The sequence below is a fragment of the Spea bombifrons genome, chromosome 4, assembly GCF_027358695.1.
Source record: "Spea bombifrons isolate aSpeBom1 chromosome 4, aSpeBom1.2.pri, whole genome shotgun sequence".
Taxonomy (NCBI): Eukaryota; Metazoa; Chordata; class Amphibia; order Anura; family Pelobatidae; genus Spea; species Spea bombifrons.
In genome coordinates this window covers 23,676,991-23,694,941 of record NC_071090.1, presented here as the reverse complement: position 1 = coordinate 23,694,941, position 17,951 = coordinate 23,676,991, and the positions used below count along the sequence as shown (strand labels likewise).

The 17,951-nt window shown below is 36.3% G+C and overlaps 1 protein-coding gene across 1 annotated transcript in view; it reads left to right on the top strand.

Moving 5' to 3' along the window:
* Positions 1-17,951, top strand: part of TENM2 (teneurin transmembrane protein 2) — a 418,814-nt gene that overhangs the window by 280,108 nt on the left and 120,755 nt on the right. Inside the window, exons 8-9 of the mRNA XM_053463637.1 lie at positions 3,208-3,403; positions 7,648-7,749. Coding sequence (XP_053319612.1) covers positions 3,208-3,403; positions 7,648-7,749 — 298 coding nt within the window. The remainder of the gene's footprint in view (positions 1-3,207; positions 3,404-7,647; positions 7,750-17,951) is intronic.

Here is a 17,951-nt window from a genome sequence, read left to right as displayed (position 1 = left end):
CTAGAGAGGTATCCTTCTACATTATACATGCCATTTTCTCAAAATATATTGGGGCCGTCTACTGTATCTTGACCTGGTTTTGATGATCATTAACGCTGTTGTATTATCTTTATCTCATTGCCTCAGCGTGAATGGGCAATCTTGACAGTCTTTTATGTAATGATGTTGGGACATCCTAGCTGCTCGGTAGCCCTGCTTGAGTTAAGAAGGAAATGAAAATACCTTCACTTCCTGTCATGTAGCTTTTAACAGGGACCACTGTTAAAATTAACCATTTGACTTTAAAAGCAAGTTACTACAAAAAAAAGTCCAGTGTTTAACCATTTAATAACATATAAAGATTCCAATTGAATTTGTGTGATATTTAAAGGTAAAACCTGCCAGGGTCGCATAATGTAGAACGTTCCCAATTTATGCTTACATAGTACAATACACAGAGTTCATTTCGGACATGAGACCACTAAAACACCGGAAAAGTCCGACTATAATATTGGATAGAAAAAAAAAGGCTCCTGCAGACAGGCATCACATTTTAACACAGTATGTAAATGAATAAACAACGATTTACTGTGTTTAAAATTCTCTCCTTGCATGAAAAAATAAAGCATTTTATTACATCTGAATACTAAACATTAAGCAGTCGGTTTTAATCATATAGCAACCAAACCTTTTCTTTTTAATGTTCTACTCGAATAATATTGATGGCCCCATTCAAAAGATGGAACATAAATGTCTTCCATTACTTTATTTTATACATAGGTTTACACATAAACTCTTTGCTATACAGTTTGGAAATTCCATTTAACTTGAATCATTTTGACTTTTTCCAACGATAACTGTGTCATATATTTGAAAAAGCAGTGAAATAGGGAAATCACGATTAATTTCTATGCCACTGGTAAAACGCTAATAGGTTCATTAACGCTAAATTAATAATAAGCAAGAAAAAGTTACTTATTGTATTTTTTTAAACTTATCACAGACTTCAGGAGGCAGCAACAGTTTTCTTATCTTGGAAGCTATACACATCGGTAAACAAGAGTAGTAAGAGATATACTTGGGGATAGCCCTTCAGGTAGCCATAGGGCAGAATAAAAGAGCTCAATCCACTTTTACAATTAGGCAAGGTATAGACGATGCTGTCAGGGCCAATCCTAGACTGAATGGCACCCCAAGCAAGAATACCCCCCCACACACACACACATCTCGTTATACTTTTTCAGGTTCTTAACGATATTTAACGATAACGTATAACGATATCTAAAAATGTGTGTGTGGGGGGGTATTCTTGCTTGGGGTGCCATTCAGTCTAGGATTGCTTTATCTTAAAGTTTTATCTACAAATGAGTGTGACAATAATGGCTGTGATGCACTCCTATCCAAAAAAACATTCTGAGCTCGTAGAATGGAGCTACATCAGGAGTGCAAAGAGGGATCAAGAATTTGTGTCCCAATATGACCTGTGACCAAGATGCTGAACACCATGACCTGGAGATCCAGAGAGTTCCCATGAATGGAAATCTGTAAAGTGGCTCAGGAACTGCCACCACTTTTTTTTTTTTTGGCCTTACACCAACAGAGAATTGTTCATTCATAATTCTCTCTCGCTTCTACTTTTATGCTTCAGGCGCCTTAAATAGACTGTAAGCTCCTGGGGGCAGTGATTCAATGTTTGACCCTGAGATGCTCTCTTATGCAGCTATGCTGTAAAAGTATTCATATTGCTGTAGTGATGAGCTATAAATCTGCAAAAAAATGTCAAGGGGGTTCTAGAGTCAGAGGGTAATTAGGATTTTCATATGACTCAATCATTGGCGCTTCCACAAAAACTTTTAACAGTGCTCAGTTGTGAAATTACATTTACGATGTATTGAAACTACCGGCATATTTTACAGATTTTTACAGGACAGGATTGCAACGTATACGCATTTTATTCATGGTGAACAGAACGGCTGGACTCATAATTACAATTAAGCCGAGATGATATGAGACAATATTGATACCTATAATTATTTAAACACACGTTTCCATTAAATTATATCTTAAATGTATACCGCACAGTATTTGCTTAAAATATGGTCTTCCACACGAATTATCATTGCATTTCATTAATTATAGCAAGGTGAGTAGGCTACATATATCTGTGATTCACGGGTTCCCTGCCTGGTCTGTCTGGTCTTAAAAAAACAAATTATTGGCGTTCCCGGGGGCTCTAGTGTATTGTCCTAAATTGCACTTTTGCAGGTAAATGGATTGATGTGGTGTAATCTGACAGTGGGAAGTGGTCAGTGCCATTTCATGTGCCATTTGTTATGCAAACTACTGAAAATATATGCTGACATCTATATTTCCATATTTAAGGCATGCTGCCGAACTGTATGTCAATCATTTATTGCACTGTCACTCACATCACATATTAATAACAGATAAACTACTTTTAATCCTGATTATCGGAAATTCCAAGGTGCTATTGGAAAGCCTCTGCCTGGGGCTGATGGGCGTTTCAGTGCAACCGAAACCTTATGACGAAAAATAAATTATGTCCCATGAATGCAGATTGCATTCCTTATAATTTAATGGCTGAACCCCTTTTGCGTCTACATTCCTTATAGTTAAGCATCTAATTTAATCATTTGCCGGTCACACAAAAAAAAATTGTTAAATTAATTTACCAACGCTTGGGGGAAAAATACATATTTAAACTACTTTATATACATTTTCAACACAAGGGTGTCCTGTAACATTAGAGAATAATAGATTTCATGTTAAGCAAAGGAAAAGGATTTTCTTTACAGTGAGGGCAGTTAAGATGTGGAATGCACTTCCAGATGAAGTGATTTATCGAATTCCATTAATTGGTTGGATGCATTCCTAGTATAAACAGGCATTCAGTGTTACACAGTAACAGGTAAAGTGTAGCTAACTAACTAGAAGGGTTTGTATTACTCTTTATGACAATAACGGTTTGTTTTTTATGTTTTGTATGAACAGATTTGAGAATATGAAGTATTTAACCTGATGGACTTTGCTGTGTCTTTGTTTTTCAACTTGTGTAACTATCTACTTACAAATGAGTGTGTTTCTAAAGAGTAGGAATTGCATATTGATGCACATGTATGGTGAATACAAGCCTGTTTATAGTTTCTTCCATTTTGATGTCCTTATAAGTACCAGCCAATACACTGTTTTATTTTTGCTTGATTGCAGTATGACTTCATGGAACGGTTGGATGGAAAAGAGAAATGGAGCGTCGTGGAATCACCAAGAGAACGACGCAGTATCCAGACCTTGGTGCAAAATGAAGCAGTGTTTGTCCAATACTTAGATGTCGGGTTTTGGCACCTGGCATTTTACAATGATGGCAAGGACAAGGAGATTGTATCTTTCAATACAGTTGTTCTAGGTATTAAACCTTTATCTTTCTCTTCCTCTTTCTCACAAATGTTTATTATGTCGCTAAAGAAGAAATAGTTGGAGATTTTTGTTTTGTCTCACTGACATCACTGTATATTATGAAGGGCTAAACGCAGTCAACTTCATGTAATATATGGCTGAGTCCCTCTTATTTTGGAAATCCTTCTCCAACATGTAAATATTCATTGTCTGTCTCTATGTAGCCACTTGTGAACCTGTGAGACTAGATGCCTCAGGTTGATTCAGTCAGTTCAGTAATTATTATACAAATGTCTGCCTTGCGATGCTTGGTAAGTGGCAATAATTCAAAGTCAACAAACCTCAGGCTTCGATTTTCCTAATTTGCTAAGGCAAACACACTAACTTATTGCTTTTCTCATAAATCCCTCTACCACCTACTTCAGCAGACACGGTGTAACATAACTGTATCTGGATTTAGTGTAGACCATGCAGTCATATTAAAGTGTCCGGTTTTAACACCAATATCCTGGCATATATGTATCAATTATAGCATTTTTACACATAGACCAAATAACTTAATTTTCTCAGTGCTTATTTGAGTAATGTTCAGGGCTGGCAACATTAATCTCAGTGGGAAAGTTTAGCAAAGTAGTCCAGTAAACAAGAAGCCTAAAACACATTTGGCAGACACACTTAGCGTGTACTGTCTAGTCGTGTTCAAAACACATTTACTTAAAAGGAAATAAAAAGGAAACTCATAATTCTGGTGTAAATGCTGCCCGTATCCCAGTTTTCACAGGACAGTCCCAATTTGTGGCCACTATTCCATGTAGCTGCTACACTATTCTGATTTTTTTAACAGCAGAGATCATAGGTCAATTGAGGAAACTCTCGCATCCCCCTGACCAGCCAATACAGCAGCACAGTTGTCCAACATGGCCACTGTGCAACACTATCGAGTGCAGTGAGCTGGCCCTTCCAGTAAAGCCTGTTGTGGTTGGATCCCACACCTTCGCTTCTCTAGCTACATCTTCCAACATAGGTGTCACAATTTGGACACCTAATACGTGGGAAATTATAAAATTACTGTTTTACACTGGGGCCTAGCTATATTGAAATATTACCCATTTTATAATACATAGTATTATTAGGGGCAGACTAGTCCTTTGTAATCAATTTTGGACCAGTCCGGTGGAAGGGGGAACGCAGCGGGGTCATGTCACACAAAGTTACAGAACCCTATGGTAAAAGCTCAGTGTGCAAGCAGCCAGAGAGAAAGATGCGGGTGTAAGAGGGTAAGGGAGGAATTAAATATGTACGTATGGTAGAGTGAGAGTATATCTATAAGTGTGTCAGGCTCGTCTTTAATATTTATTTGGACCCTGGGCAAGCATTTGCTTGTATAACCCCCTTCTGCACTGCGTAGCAAGCAATAATACCCTCTACCCCAGCCCCCCCAGAAAAAACAAAAAAATGACCACACAATCTTACCACACATAAGCACAATAATTTGTCACTTGCATAGCAAATCAATTGTGCTGACCCAGCAAGTGTCCCGAAACAGAAATGCAAGTCATGACCCTTGTGGTTCCTCCTCCTTTGTCATCACCACCAGGGTTATTTTGTCCCCTCCTTCACTGTGTCACATCTCTCTTTTCCTCCCCATGTAGTTCAGGTATAGCTCAAATAAACAACACACGTAAACACATGATTGCAGGTATAGATCAACGGAATAGGACATGCAAACCCTGTATTTGCAGGTATCGAGTAAATAAACAACACATGTAAACACAGCATTCAAGGTGTAGAGCAACTGAATAACACACAAACCCAGCCTTACAGGTATAGAGCAACAGAAAATAACATGTAAACTCAGCATTGAAATGCATAGATCAAATAAATAATGCATGGAAACCCTAAATTGGAGGCATAAATCACAGGTCATACACCTAGAGGACAGACCTGGCACCCAGATTGCACACATAGGACTTTTCTCAGAACCCAGATTGGATCCACAGGACCTGCCCAGCACCCATGTCTGTGCAATCTTTGTCCCCAAATAATTTGTCTTTGCCATCTTTGTCACAAAACAGCTTGTAAGTGCCCCAAATAACCTGTCTGTGCTATATTTGCCCTGCACTTACACATTCACATCCATGCTATCACACATGTATACATGCATATATAAATGCATACCCATTCCCACATATGCATTTTACTAATAAGATTTTAGTAACTCATACCTTAGTAGCCAAAAGATTTCAAATAATCCTACAAATATTGACAAGTCTGTTCAAGGTACAGTATATAAAATTAAATCCACTTTACGGCTAGTAGTTTTTTGCCTTTACAATACGTAGATGTTGGAACTGTGACAAGCAGCTTGTCTGAAATATATTCTGCATGGGCTTGGACAGACCACAATTGAGGAGTCGGAAGTAATAGGCCTAATGGCCAGGTAGACATCTAGATAAGGCAATGACAGTAATTGGACAGATATCAAGAGAAAGGACCAGTATTTCATTCAGTTCAGAGACTCTTGCACACATGCCTATTATCAGAACTTTCCCCTATCAAGAGCAATGAAAAAAGCTGAAAGCTGCTGCACTCTGTGATCTTCAATAAGAGAAGGAGCAGCAGACATATGTCAGCGAAAGTTCACGCTAAATACACCTTTGGATACAGAAAAAACTACCTTCTTGTGAATTCATGCAATGTAAAGGAGAGCGTCGTTAAATGAAATTTGCTCTGAACAAATAGTGACATATTAAGCAAACAAGTTATGTCATTTTTTTCTTCATCATTAACATGTGTCATGTATCCCAAAGTCTCTATGTGAAGTCCTGCTTTCCTGCATCAGTTTCTTCTTTCTCAGGGCAGGTTAGTCGTGTTTGACTACTATTATGTAAGCCACTCCGCCACAAGAAAAGCATAGTTCCACAATTCCTACAGTTACTGTAGACTCAGAGTATGTATTTAGTTATCTTTATAAAAAGTACATATGAAACAATAAATAATAATAAATTATTATTATTATTATTAATTGATATGCTAACAACATCACCTATAAATATAACATCTGGTTAGTTTCATCTTAGAAATATGTGCATACATGTATATGAAATTACCAGTTTTGGGCTGATATGCACTATTTTACAAAATAGTGGACCAAGGAAGTCAACATTATCACACCTGGGAACTTCCCATGATAGGCTACCTGGATCTCTCCCTCTTCTGGGTGAGTGGCTTCATGAATGGGCAAGGCTAGCCACACATGGAGGCACGGCTAGCCCCAGTTAGTGCTGGGGAGTGGAACTGAAGTAGAAAGAAAGTAGTCAAAGACTGGGTATAGAGTGGGCATGCCAAATGTCACTGACCTGAAAGGGGAAAAAGTCACTGACCTGATGGCCCAGGGAAACAGGACTCCATCCCAGAAAGTTTCCAAGTATGAAGCTCACAATGGTATTATATTGTATTTTGAGTACATGTAAATTCCCAACAAAAAATATCCTTTTAAGGCCAGTTGTTTTCTTCCCCCATACTGGTACATGCCACAAGTGCACCTTTTTTGGGGAGATAATTGCCATTTTATATATGTATCACCTTTCATCTTTTGCACCACCAACCGAATATCATAGCTTTGTTATTAACACATTTTTGTATATACTTTTAACTCAATGCATGTTCTGTAAAAACAGACTTAAAACATGTCCAGTTTTGCAGCTGCAGGCTTCAAATTGCTATTTTCTTATACTTTACATTGATCGACATATGCTTTTTATGATTTGTTTCATAATAGTAATTTGTCCGATGTTTTTTTAATGATTTGTAATGTTTTAAAAATCATTAAAACAAGTGCAAATGTAGTTTTTTACCTCCCCACATCCTTTGTCAGAAATACAAAAGCAGAAAAAAATATTGATAAGGTGTCAAATCATCCCATAGTGCTCCAAAGGATAATCTACATTGTTAACTACAACTTTTCCTTGATTTTATCGACTATTATAATTAGAATACGTCAGCAAAAGATTAAAAAATCTCTGCAACTCGTGATTGTTATTTACTCCTGCTGATTTAAAGAAGTATTATCTGTATAGAGCAACTTTATCCTTTTTCTGAGTTACTAAATATGCATATACTTAAACTTATTTGCACCTTTTAAAATAAATTGTATTTTTTTATCTGTGTCTGATTTTGTATTATCAGTATGTGGTTCCTTGTACCATTCATTTTCATTTATCTTTTTTATTTTTTTGCTGTTTTTATTTTCAGACTCTGTTCAAGATTGTCCTCGGAATTGCCATGGTAATGGGGAATGTGTGTCAGGGGTCTGCCATTGCTTCCCCGGATTCCATGGAGCAGATTGTGCAAAAGGTATTGTTATATTATGTTTCAATGCTAAGTGCATATTTACCAGCTGGAACCATTTCAACAATTGCAGACCTAGCCTTCAACTTGAGTTGTCAAGAAATATGAAATGGAAAGGAAAAAAATGAAAATATTATTCGGGCACGACTTGAACAGGAAATTTCATCTGTCGTCTGGACTTTGATGGCCAGCATGTATATATATATATATATATATATATATAATAAAAGCAATGCCCTCCTGTTCATACAAGATTTAAGCAGCAGTTAAGCCAATGTTATATTATTTTGCACAATGAACTAGGCTTAAAGTTCTACTTTGTATATCATTGGAACGCTGCTAAATGGAAGGGTCTATTTTGGGTATAGCTCTAGTAAGCCCTCCGGTCAATGGTCTTGAGGCTTTACCATCACTTTAACCCCTTAAGGACAATGGGCGGTCCCTAAACCCATTGAAAACAATGCATTTTGAGCCCGTACATGTATGGGCTTTGTCATTAAGGGGTTAAACTGTCGAGTTTGCTTCGAGTTCGCTTTTTAACTCTCTTTGTGCATATAGCCCTACTTTGGAGCTCTTTGGGTTTTAGTTAATGAAGTTTAAATTATATTCTGATGTAATGGTATATGAACATCCAAGTATCTAGTGGTTTTCTTTTTGTTTTTAAAAATACATTATTCAGGGGTGTCGTCGACTAGGCTTAGAGCAGCAGGCCCAGGGGTGGAAGCCCCTCTACCACAAGACCATAGGCAGGTTGTCCTTTTGAATGATTAGGTTCTGCTACTCAATGGTCTAGTTTGGGAGATCAGAGATATCCCTTGTAACCACCCCAGCAGTACTAAGAGGGTCTGTGCTTAGCCCAAACAGCCCCCATGGTTTCCTTAGCCGTCATCTTGTGTCTTTCTAAAGGCACAGGGACATCATAACCATTTGGGTAACACCATTAGCGATTTGCTACAACAAAATGTTTGTGATGAACTATTATAAGGTTCTCTGAGATAGCTAATTGATTACACCAATATAACATTATCAAAATGTAACAATTTTATAGTGTTTGTATGTCTTTCAAATACAATAAGCATACCCATATATATTCAGTGCTATTTCTGTATCCAAGCAATATATTAATATGTGGGTTTCCTTGGCACCATAGGATTCATAAAAATTGAAGCATAATGTAAGTTAAACAAAATCATTTGATGCAAGATATAAACTTTCTGAGATCCAACTAAGATTTGCACATGGTGTTTGCAAATCCCTATCTAACGAGTTTTAAAATTGAAAATAAGGCTGCCGGTACATTAAATGTGACATTTTAAGCAATTAGGAGATTTGAAGGCAATAGGGAGGTAACACCTAAATCTTTCATTAAATGCTGTAAAGAAAAATACAACAGTTGTGAAATGTGCCCACAAGGGTGAAAATCATTTTCTTTTGTTCCCTTTTTTAAAAAAAATGGTATTTTCAATTTTGAACATTTAAACCTGCACCGCTGATTTAAGAATGAAGTGTAATTTATATAAAATGAGCCAGCACTGCAGAACCATTCACTTCTTTACTTTGCTATTAATCACAGCTTGAAGCATGATCCTGCAAGGAAGTGTAATGCTTAACTCCTTCAATGCTGATAAAGTAACTCCTCCATATTCCTCTTTACATCATCCCTTTCTCAATTACACGAAGGGTTTTAGAGGAATATATTATGTCTGCCCTCAATTTCAATTTGCTAGGCAGCAATGGCATGAAATTAAGCCATTTTTAACAACCAAAGACAAACAAATTACGGGACTCAAATCCAAACCCGCAAGTATATACAATGAATAAAAGCACTGTATTTCGGCCAAAGCACAGAAGATCACTTATTACATCAGGGTACCCCAAGGAGATTAGACTTTATTTACTTAACCCAATAACCCCTTAACAGGAAGATCAAACCAATGACTATCTTCCAACCTCAAGGTATTCTCCAACAAACAGTTTTTATAATTGCTGTGAAGTAGGTAGAAGTCACTAATGGGTCCTTCATTTTTGTATGTATTACATTTTATCTATACTATTGCATTATAGTTGGATCTGGAAATCAGCTTGGTTAAAAAGTGTTTCATGAAATATAGTTGGTATTTTTTGGGACTTAAAATTTCACTTTTTTAAGTTTGAAGAGTTGACGTGAGAGTTGTGGTTTCAACTACCTTACTTTATAATACTTTATGAAAGTGTAGGAGGCTTATGCCACAGGAACAGCATGACTGGCCACATAACATGTATAGTTATATCAGTGAGTTTTCTTGCATCATACTTAGAAGACTTTCTTGATGTGAAAACCTGTGAGTGTAGGCCCTCCATAATGAATAGTGCCCATGCCTATGGTGGCAGTCTCCCCTGGTACAAACCAGGGAGGGAGAGGGCAGATCACCCACATGGGCAATCAAGACCCCTGGTGTCCCACCGTGCAATGGGCCAGTTACATTTATATATAGAACATCAGCAGATTCCAAAGCTCAGTGACAATTAACAATGGCATTACAACTTACAAGATACATTTTGACATTAACATTAACACATGTTAAAACATACTGGTACAGAAGGTGAAGAGGGCCATTCTCTTGCAAGCTTAAAGTGCATTAATATATAATTCATTGTGTGAGAAGACTTTGAAGAAATCTTGCAGTTTTAAGTATATGGAGCCCATCAAGCTCTTCCGGCTACAGAGGCTCATAATGTATATAAGATCTTCATAATGTATCATGAAGTCAGGAAGCTCTCCCGCAAACTCTCCTGACAAGTCTCCATTTGATGATTAATGTCGCCATTTTCAAATACCGTGTTTTCTATTTGTCACCTAAATAGGAAATTATCCTATGTTTTAGTTATTACCAGAAAAAAACAGAAAAAAAAGAATAAAATAGTGTAAAGAGGAACATCTTCTGTTTGAAGTTCCTTTGTACAGTACCTGAAACATGAAGCCTTAAGGCAATATCTAACAGAAATTGAATCCTGCAATATATTTATGATTTACTTTATAAATTGTAAATTCCCTGATCACATTTATCACATGCAGGACAACAGGCACATACACTATATTAGTTTCTGCTGTTTATAGCGAGCCATTGAAGATCACCAATTTTCGTAGTCCTTGTTAGTGTTTCTGTTGAGCGATGTATCCTAGCCGTAAAATGATTCGGTTACAGAGATCTTTGACACTATGGAAGGCGCAGATATGACATCATATACCAGCACGCTGTGTCTTAAAGGTACACCGCTTCTTTTAATGCAGAGAGGACGCCAACCGATGAGGGGGATGAAATGACATTATAGTTACATATATATTGTAAATGAGATTACCATTTTTTAATGGTTTCTATGCACGTCCTTATTTTGGCTTCACAGTTCACAGTTTTAGGTTTTGTTTTTTCTTTGGTTCCCATTTCCTATCTGAAAAAAATCTATATCATATTATTTGACAATACGAAACATTCCAAACATTGTACATTAGTATTATTATACTTCATATAAAGTTGATTCTCTTTGTCTGCCAGGCATTAAGTTCTTGAGACATACATGTAAAAATAACTGAGCTCTCAATCTCTCTCACTACAGTGAATAAATTCTAATGTCCTTCAAGAGTAGAAGAGTCTCCTGTGTAAAAGCACTGAGCAGGAACAAATTATATTTATGTACTGTTCATCACACCATGAGGCATCCTTGAGTGCTCTGAAATGAGAGAACAACACAGTTTAAACATTTCCATAATGATATACTTTAAAGAATGTGCTGTGTGTCTCAGAATGTATTTGATTGATATATTCCCTTTGTGGAGACAATGTTTATTACTGCTAAGGATTATACTGTGCATCTCACTGCAGTAGGTAGCTGTGTTGTATGACTCTCATCCTGTCATTTTAAATCGAGAGAGGTATAACGCAGGCACTCCATCATATAGAATTAGTTAATTTAAGAACTTCAGTTTTATGGCCTACAAATCCCGCATTAAGTAAATTCCCATACTTTGTGGCTTTGTAATGCTGCATAGGCAGTTAATGATCAGAGGAAAATTTCTTTCTTTTTCGGCATGTGAAAAATTAGCATTATGCAGCCTGGCTTCTTCTTTAAAAAAAAAACGCTCTTCCTGCAGTAGCTTCAAAGTATAATAAAGTAAAAGGCAGTAAACTTTGTAAAATATTCTCAAACAAAATAAACCAGTACATGTCATTTTAAGGCTGGGTCACCTGGCTGTATGAATAAGGAAGCAGGTATCCAGTCCCAGTGACAGAATTTAAAGACCATTTTTTGTTGATTGCATCAACAGTTCCTGCTTTGACTACCACTTCTTCCAGTGCTTCATATACACTGAGACAGATGATTCCAGGTGCACTGACACTGGAGTTACCAACCAATTGCTTCAGGAAACCCCTATCCAACACGCGTACTGTCGAATGTTGGCCATGAATCATCATAGTTCTACAACTGCTCAAGAGCCATCAATTAACATGCATGCAGGCCTAGACGGACCATCAAACAATCGGGCAAGTGCCTAGTGGGCTGGTATCTGATGGCACCTTCCAAAAGCTCATACGTTAGACTGCATCATTGAGTTCTGCTGTGTGTATCTAGTGGGCAGCTGCACGTACATCCTATAGCGATCACTGGCCTTGCCAATATGGCAATCTGAATAATGTTTACTTCAATTAAGCTCAACAAATGCTCGACAAATAGGATACTTAATGAGATTATGCACAAAAATGATATAGATGTTTTGTGTTTTAGTACATCAATGGCATAAAATGATGAGTACCCTGATCAGATTAACATTCCAGGCATCTGTCAGTGAACTTACTCATAGCTAGTCCAGGCATTATATATTCATAGTTTAATTGTATGGTTCAAAAGCCAAATTGATATATACAGTGTGAATTTATTAGACATATGGGGACAGATTTCCACTGTCCTAAAATACTAGGAGCACTGCATACCATTGAACAATAAGAAATGTTAGCGCTTGTGGTCAGTTTCCTTTTTTGTTAAGATGTCATAAAATGTCCTCTGTGTTAAATAGCTCTTTAATGAATTTATATAATAACAAAAAATACACAAGGTAACTTAAAGACTTGGCAAGTGCAGCATGGTGCATTGTCAAGGTCATTGTCACTTTTCCTTGTCCTGTTCAATTGCAATTTTACCCAGAGGCTGTTTTGGCTTTTCTCCATAAGGTAATCTCTGTAGACATTCTTCAGCCAATTGAGAATTAGACTCATTGTTCCTTCTCCTCGTTCAAAAATTCAATCACAGTTCTTTGTTGCAAACCATCACGCTCTCATGTCTGCTTGTCAATTACCTGTCCTAACGGTTTGAAATTCTGCAAGTTGTATGTAGAAAGGCTTCACTGCATCTCTCTGTATAAATACATTTTTAAATGCTTGAAACAAAGGAGCGCATTTTGTAATTCTCCCATCAGTTTTACAACTGTTAGGCTATCAGAAATAAGACACGTTTTGAAATGATGTCCTTCTTAATATGCCTGAGTTTTGCCAGCAGCTTACCTTAAAGGGCACCTATCAACATGCAAATGCCCTGGAGACTAACGTCTTAAAAAACTGAACTTGCATAAAACTGCTATAGAATTATATTTGCTTAGTGTATAGCAATAAGTATATTTGGTACCACCATGGACTCCGTGTGCATACTTGCAGTGCATCTTCCTAGGCTTGGCCTCTGGAATGGCTGGAATCAGCGGTGGGTGGAATCAGAGACACACATAGAGGATAGGTTAGTCCTAGGTAGACCTGAAAGGACAGGAGATGGGCGAAGAATAGGTGACACCTAGGTGGGATTGGGTGTAACCAATGGCAACTCCCCTACCTAGAGATTGAAAGTATTTCCCTGGAGCCCTGGGAAAGCCGTCCTTCTCCTGTAGGCTCCTCGTTGAACCATACAGATTTGTAGGTATGGTTATGTGGCATCAAAGTGTGGTGTAAATTGTCATCATACCTGCAATATAAAATACATTAGTCAGTTAAACTAATCATTTTGAGATTCTCATGGATGTAGTAAAATGCAAATGGTTTTCAAAGGATTGGCAAGATCCACAGCACATACTCCACTGCAAAAGTGCGTTTATTATTCGGTATTCTGATGTCCTTAAGCTTCTTCAGCCCATCTCTTCTCAATTAAATCTTATTATTTATATAATAATATTTTTTGGATAGCAGTACAACTAACTTACTAAATAACTACTACATGCCACCTTAGCATGTGCCTTAACCACATGAAGCACTTAGTTTTGCGCTCTACCATCTGAAGCAGCTTTGGTGCCACTTTGATGTTGAAGTTATTATTGCTCTAAATGATTTTACAGTTGGAAGCAATTATGATTAGTTATTGACCAAAGATTTCTATTGCAACATAGTCCAACATGCGGTAATTGACAACAGGAAGCATGGGGCTAGAATTGATGGACCATGGGTTTGAGCTAAAAGAGGTATCAGACTGCCATTACTTCTGTGTAGAAATACTTTGTTCCAATGACACATGCACTTTGTTGTGTATGTTTTCATGAATGACCAAATGCTTAAGTGCCACCTGCTGAAACAGATCAACCCATAAATTAAAATATTCAAATGCAAGTGTCTGAAGTCTACAAATAGATTCTCAACTCGGCTGCCATAAAAGTAAAATCCAAACTGACTGCAGCTTGATAAGTAGTCCGCTTGCACAGTTTAAGTCAGCTTTTAGGTTTAGTTATTGCTGTAGTGCTATAAACAAAAGACCAGTATATCTGGAAGAAACATAAGATAGCAAATAAGAACCATTTAGTCTATGTAGATGGAATGACAACGAACCCTGAGATCAGTACAATGATAAGAAAAATATGAAATACGGTATGCTCTCAGTAAAACTGGTCTGTATGACACCTCTAGTGATTTAAAGCTAAACTGTAACCCCCAAACTTGGTTCAGCGTTCACTACCTTAGATTTAGACATATTGTGGGAAAAATAACAGATCACAATTCTAACCACATATTTATAAAAAATTAATTCTGCAAGACTTCATTAATACCAGTGGAGCCATGAAGTATGTATTTTTTATATGTTCTGCATTAAACTGAAGGTCACTTTAATGTACAGTATGTAGATGTATGGAAGATGCAAATAGTTCTATATCCATTATGCCAACAAATACATAGTAATTTTTAATATATTATGCATAAGAAATTGCTATAAGCAATGAATGAAGCTGTATGAAGCCATGCATTAAATATTCCATTATCATCAGTGCTCTATTTTACATTATGGGAAATGGGGTTAGAAGCAGGAGTCTGTACAATTATACTGTTGACTAATGTACAGAAAAATATTTAGGGGCCATTAATCAACTAATGTACACATTTTTTTTTAAATAATGTAGTTCAAAATAATGATATTGGATAATCAGAGTGTATGACTTTGGTGTTTCGCATTGTGGGGCAATTATGCCGTGTATATTATATAGAGATATATCATAGAGAGAAGAAGAAAATAAGGCACATTATCAAAAACAAGTAAAAAAATATATATATAATATAAGACACTACTGTTGGTACTTTTGGGACACAAAAAAAAAACAGGTCCAAACCTGGCTACCGCCACCATAGAGTCTAAGTGCTCTGTAAATCTTCCATCATTGATATTATTATTATTATTATTATTATTATTATTATTATTATTCATAAGCTGCATTCAAGGCAGACTCACTGTGGCAGTAAGCTTAGTATTTTAGCCATTTTTAAGGCCCTTTTGCATTGAGCATAACCATAATAAAGTTATTGAACATTAACTTACCTGACTCCAGTATATGTTGATAATTGCAATTCTTTATCAGCAATTTTATGGAAAGGTGGATGGTAAAATGCAACAAAATATTGTTTTTTTCATATATATTTGTATATGCCATTACATAGATATAGCTATAGATTTCTAAACACTCATCTACAGACACCAGACAAGCCACAACCACAAGGGATTCTGGGTAGGTGCATGCAAATAAGGCCAACCTGTCTGTAGATGAGTGTTTAATAATGCTTCTACTACCCCCTTAATTATATATATATATGTACTTGGTTTTATGGTTTATTATGTTTATAATCAGTTTTTTGATTGCACCAGGCATAAATAATGGCCTTAGATGGTATTAATAGATTTCCTGCAATGGTAACTTTGAGAATGCTAAGTTCACAGACCTGATTGGTCGTTCAAATTCAAAGGGCAAGGCCATAGGCGGCTTTCCATATTTTTGCTCCACAACTCTCCTTTTCTGAACTGTTTGGAAGTACGGCCAATTAGCAGCAATAATTATGGGTCTAAGTTTTATATACTGGTTAATGGAATTTAAATGTTAGCTATTAATCATGCAATGTGGTCTCATAATAATAACTGCCCTTAAATGAATGCCTACAGCCGTGAAAGCTGACATGCTTTCATGTTAAATACATGTATTTTAGAATCATTATTAATAGGTACTGTGTCATAATATTAGCTGTAAAAGAGCAAACAATTATTCACATAGCTCAGCAACATAAAATCCAGCTAATTAACGACTTCTTGCATCCCTGATAATGGAATTTTGTAATAAAAAAAAAACAAAAATACATTTAGAACACGCATAGACCTTCACACTTCTTTGGTGGTCATGTCATCTAGGGAAAAAGACTTAGCTTTATATTTGACATTTCTGTGCCTTGCAAAATATATTTTGTTTATTAACTGCCAGAAATTCTTTTTTATATATTATTTCAAACTAACAGAGTAACAACCCTAAACATTAGGGTTATTGTAATGTCTCTGTATTGCTTCTCCTTTTAATTTTCTTTCAGTTGATGTTTTCACTGGTTCATCTTCTTGTTCTAATTTGATATTATAACAAATTATCAATGCATTTTTTTGCATATATTGAATATCTTGTTGCTTTCCTTTCTGTTTATCCTTTATGAAAACTACATTCCATTCTCTGCCCTAACATTACTTGCCAGCTAGAAACCAAGGACAAAACTTAACTTCCGAATATGGCTACTGAGATATATATATATGTTTTATTATTATTATTATTATTATTTTCTAATTTTTTTATGGGAAGAGTGTTGTGTCTGCAGCAATGCTTTGCATGGACTTTATATGTAAAATAGCCCTTCCAGTGATTAAATTGTTGCAAATCACTATAGGTTTTTTGTTGTTGTTTTTTTCCCCATTTGATTCTATTTTAAACATTTGTTATGAATAAACCATAGTGACTAAAATAAGTTTACTAATAACTGATTATTACCTTATCACCCAACCTTCACCTTTACCTTGCTGTAATTATCATCATCGTCACCTTTCACGTAATATCGTGAATAAATGTCCGCCGCTACCCTGACCAAACTCTTCTCATACGATTGGTGAGAAGCCACACCTAATAGGAAGACCTAACATTCTTTATCTATTAGTCTATACAAATGATGACCAAAGTGGTTAGGAATGGGCTTTGGCTGACACTTCTTGGAATGTTTGCAAATGCTGAACTTCATTCATTCATTCATTCATTCATTCATTAACATGTATCCTTGTATTTAGCTTTAACGTCTGGTTGGGTTTATTTATGCCCCTCTTCCCATAACGTGCTGAAACCAGGTCAAACTGCAATCTTGCTAGACACATACTCTTCTTTGGACCTTTCCTCGGGGAGTTTCTAGTAATTATGCTTCTGGAGTGTTGGCTAGAAACAGTAAACACATTACCTCTTACATTTTCGTATTATTATAACTTTGCAAACTCTGTGAATACTAATTAATTGAAACCCACCTACAAACTGACTACTTGTACCCCAGCCTAACATTGTATGGACAACTATACCAAACGTTTTGTTAAATTTGGAAAATAAACGATAGAGACAGGCTGATGTAAATGCAACCCGATAGTTTTACTTAGACTAGCATTAAGCAGTTAGGTTATATTGATTATGCGTTATAATAAGCAATCTGTTTAGGTTAATATACCACACTGAAATTGGTTCTATTTTCCTTACAGCTATTTGCATTATGTTCCGTCTGAAGTATTTTTGACCTCTGATAATAGCTGTAATTATTCAAGTAGTTTGGAACGTTCACATTTTGTGCATCTTGTTCCCTTTTATTTTTTTATATATATGTAACAAAGAATCCAATGCTAGACCTTTGAAGCATTTTTACTAAAATACGCCAACC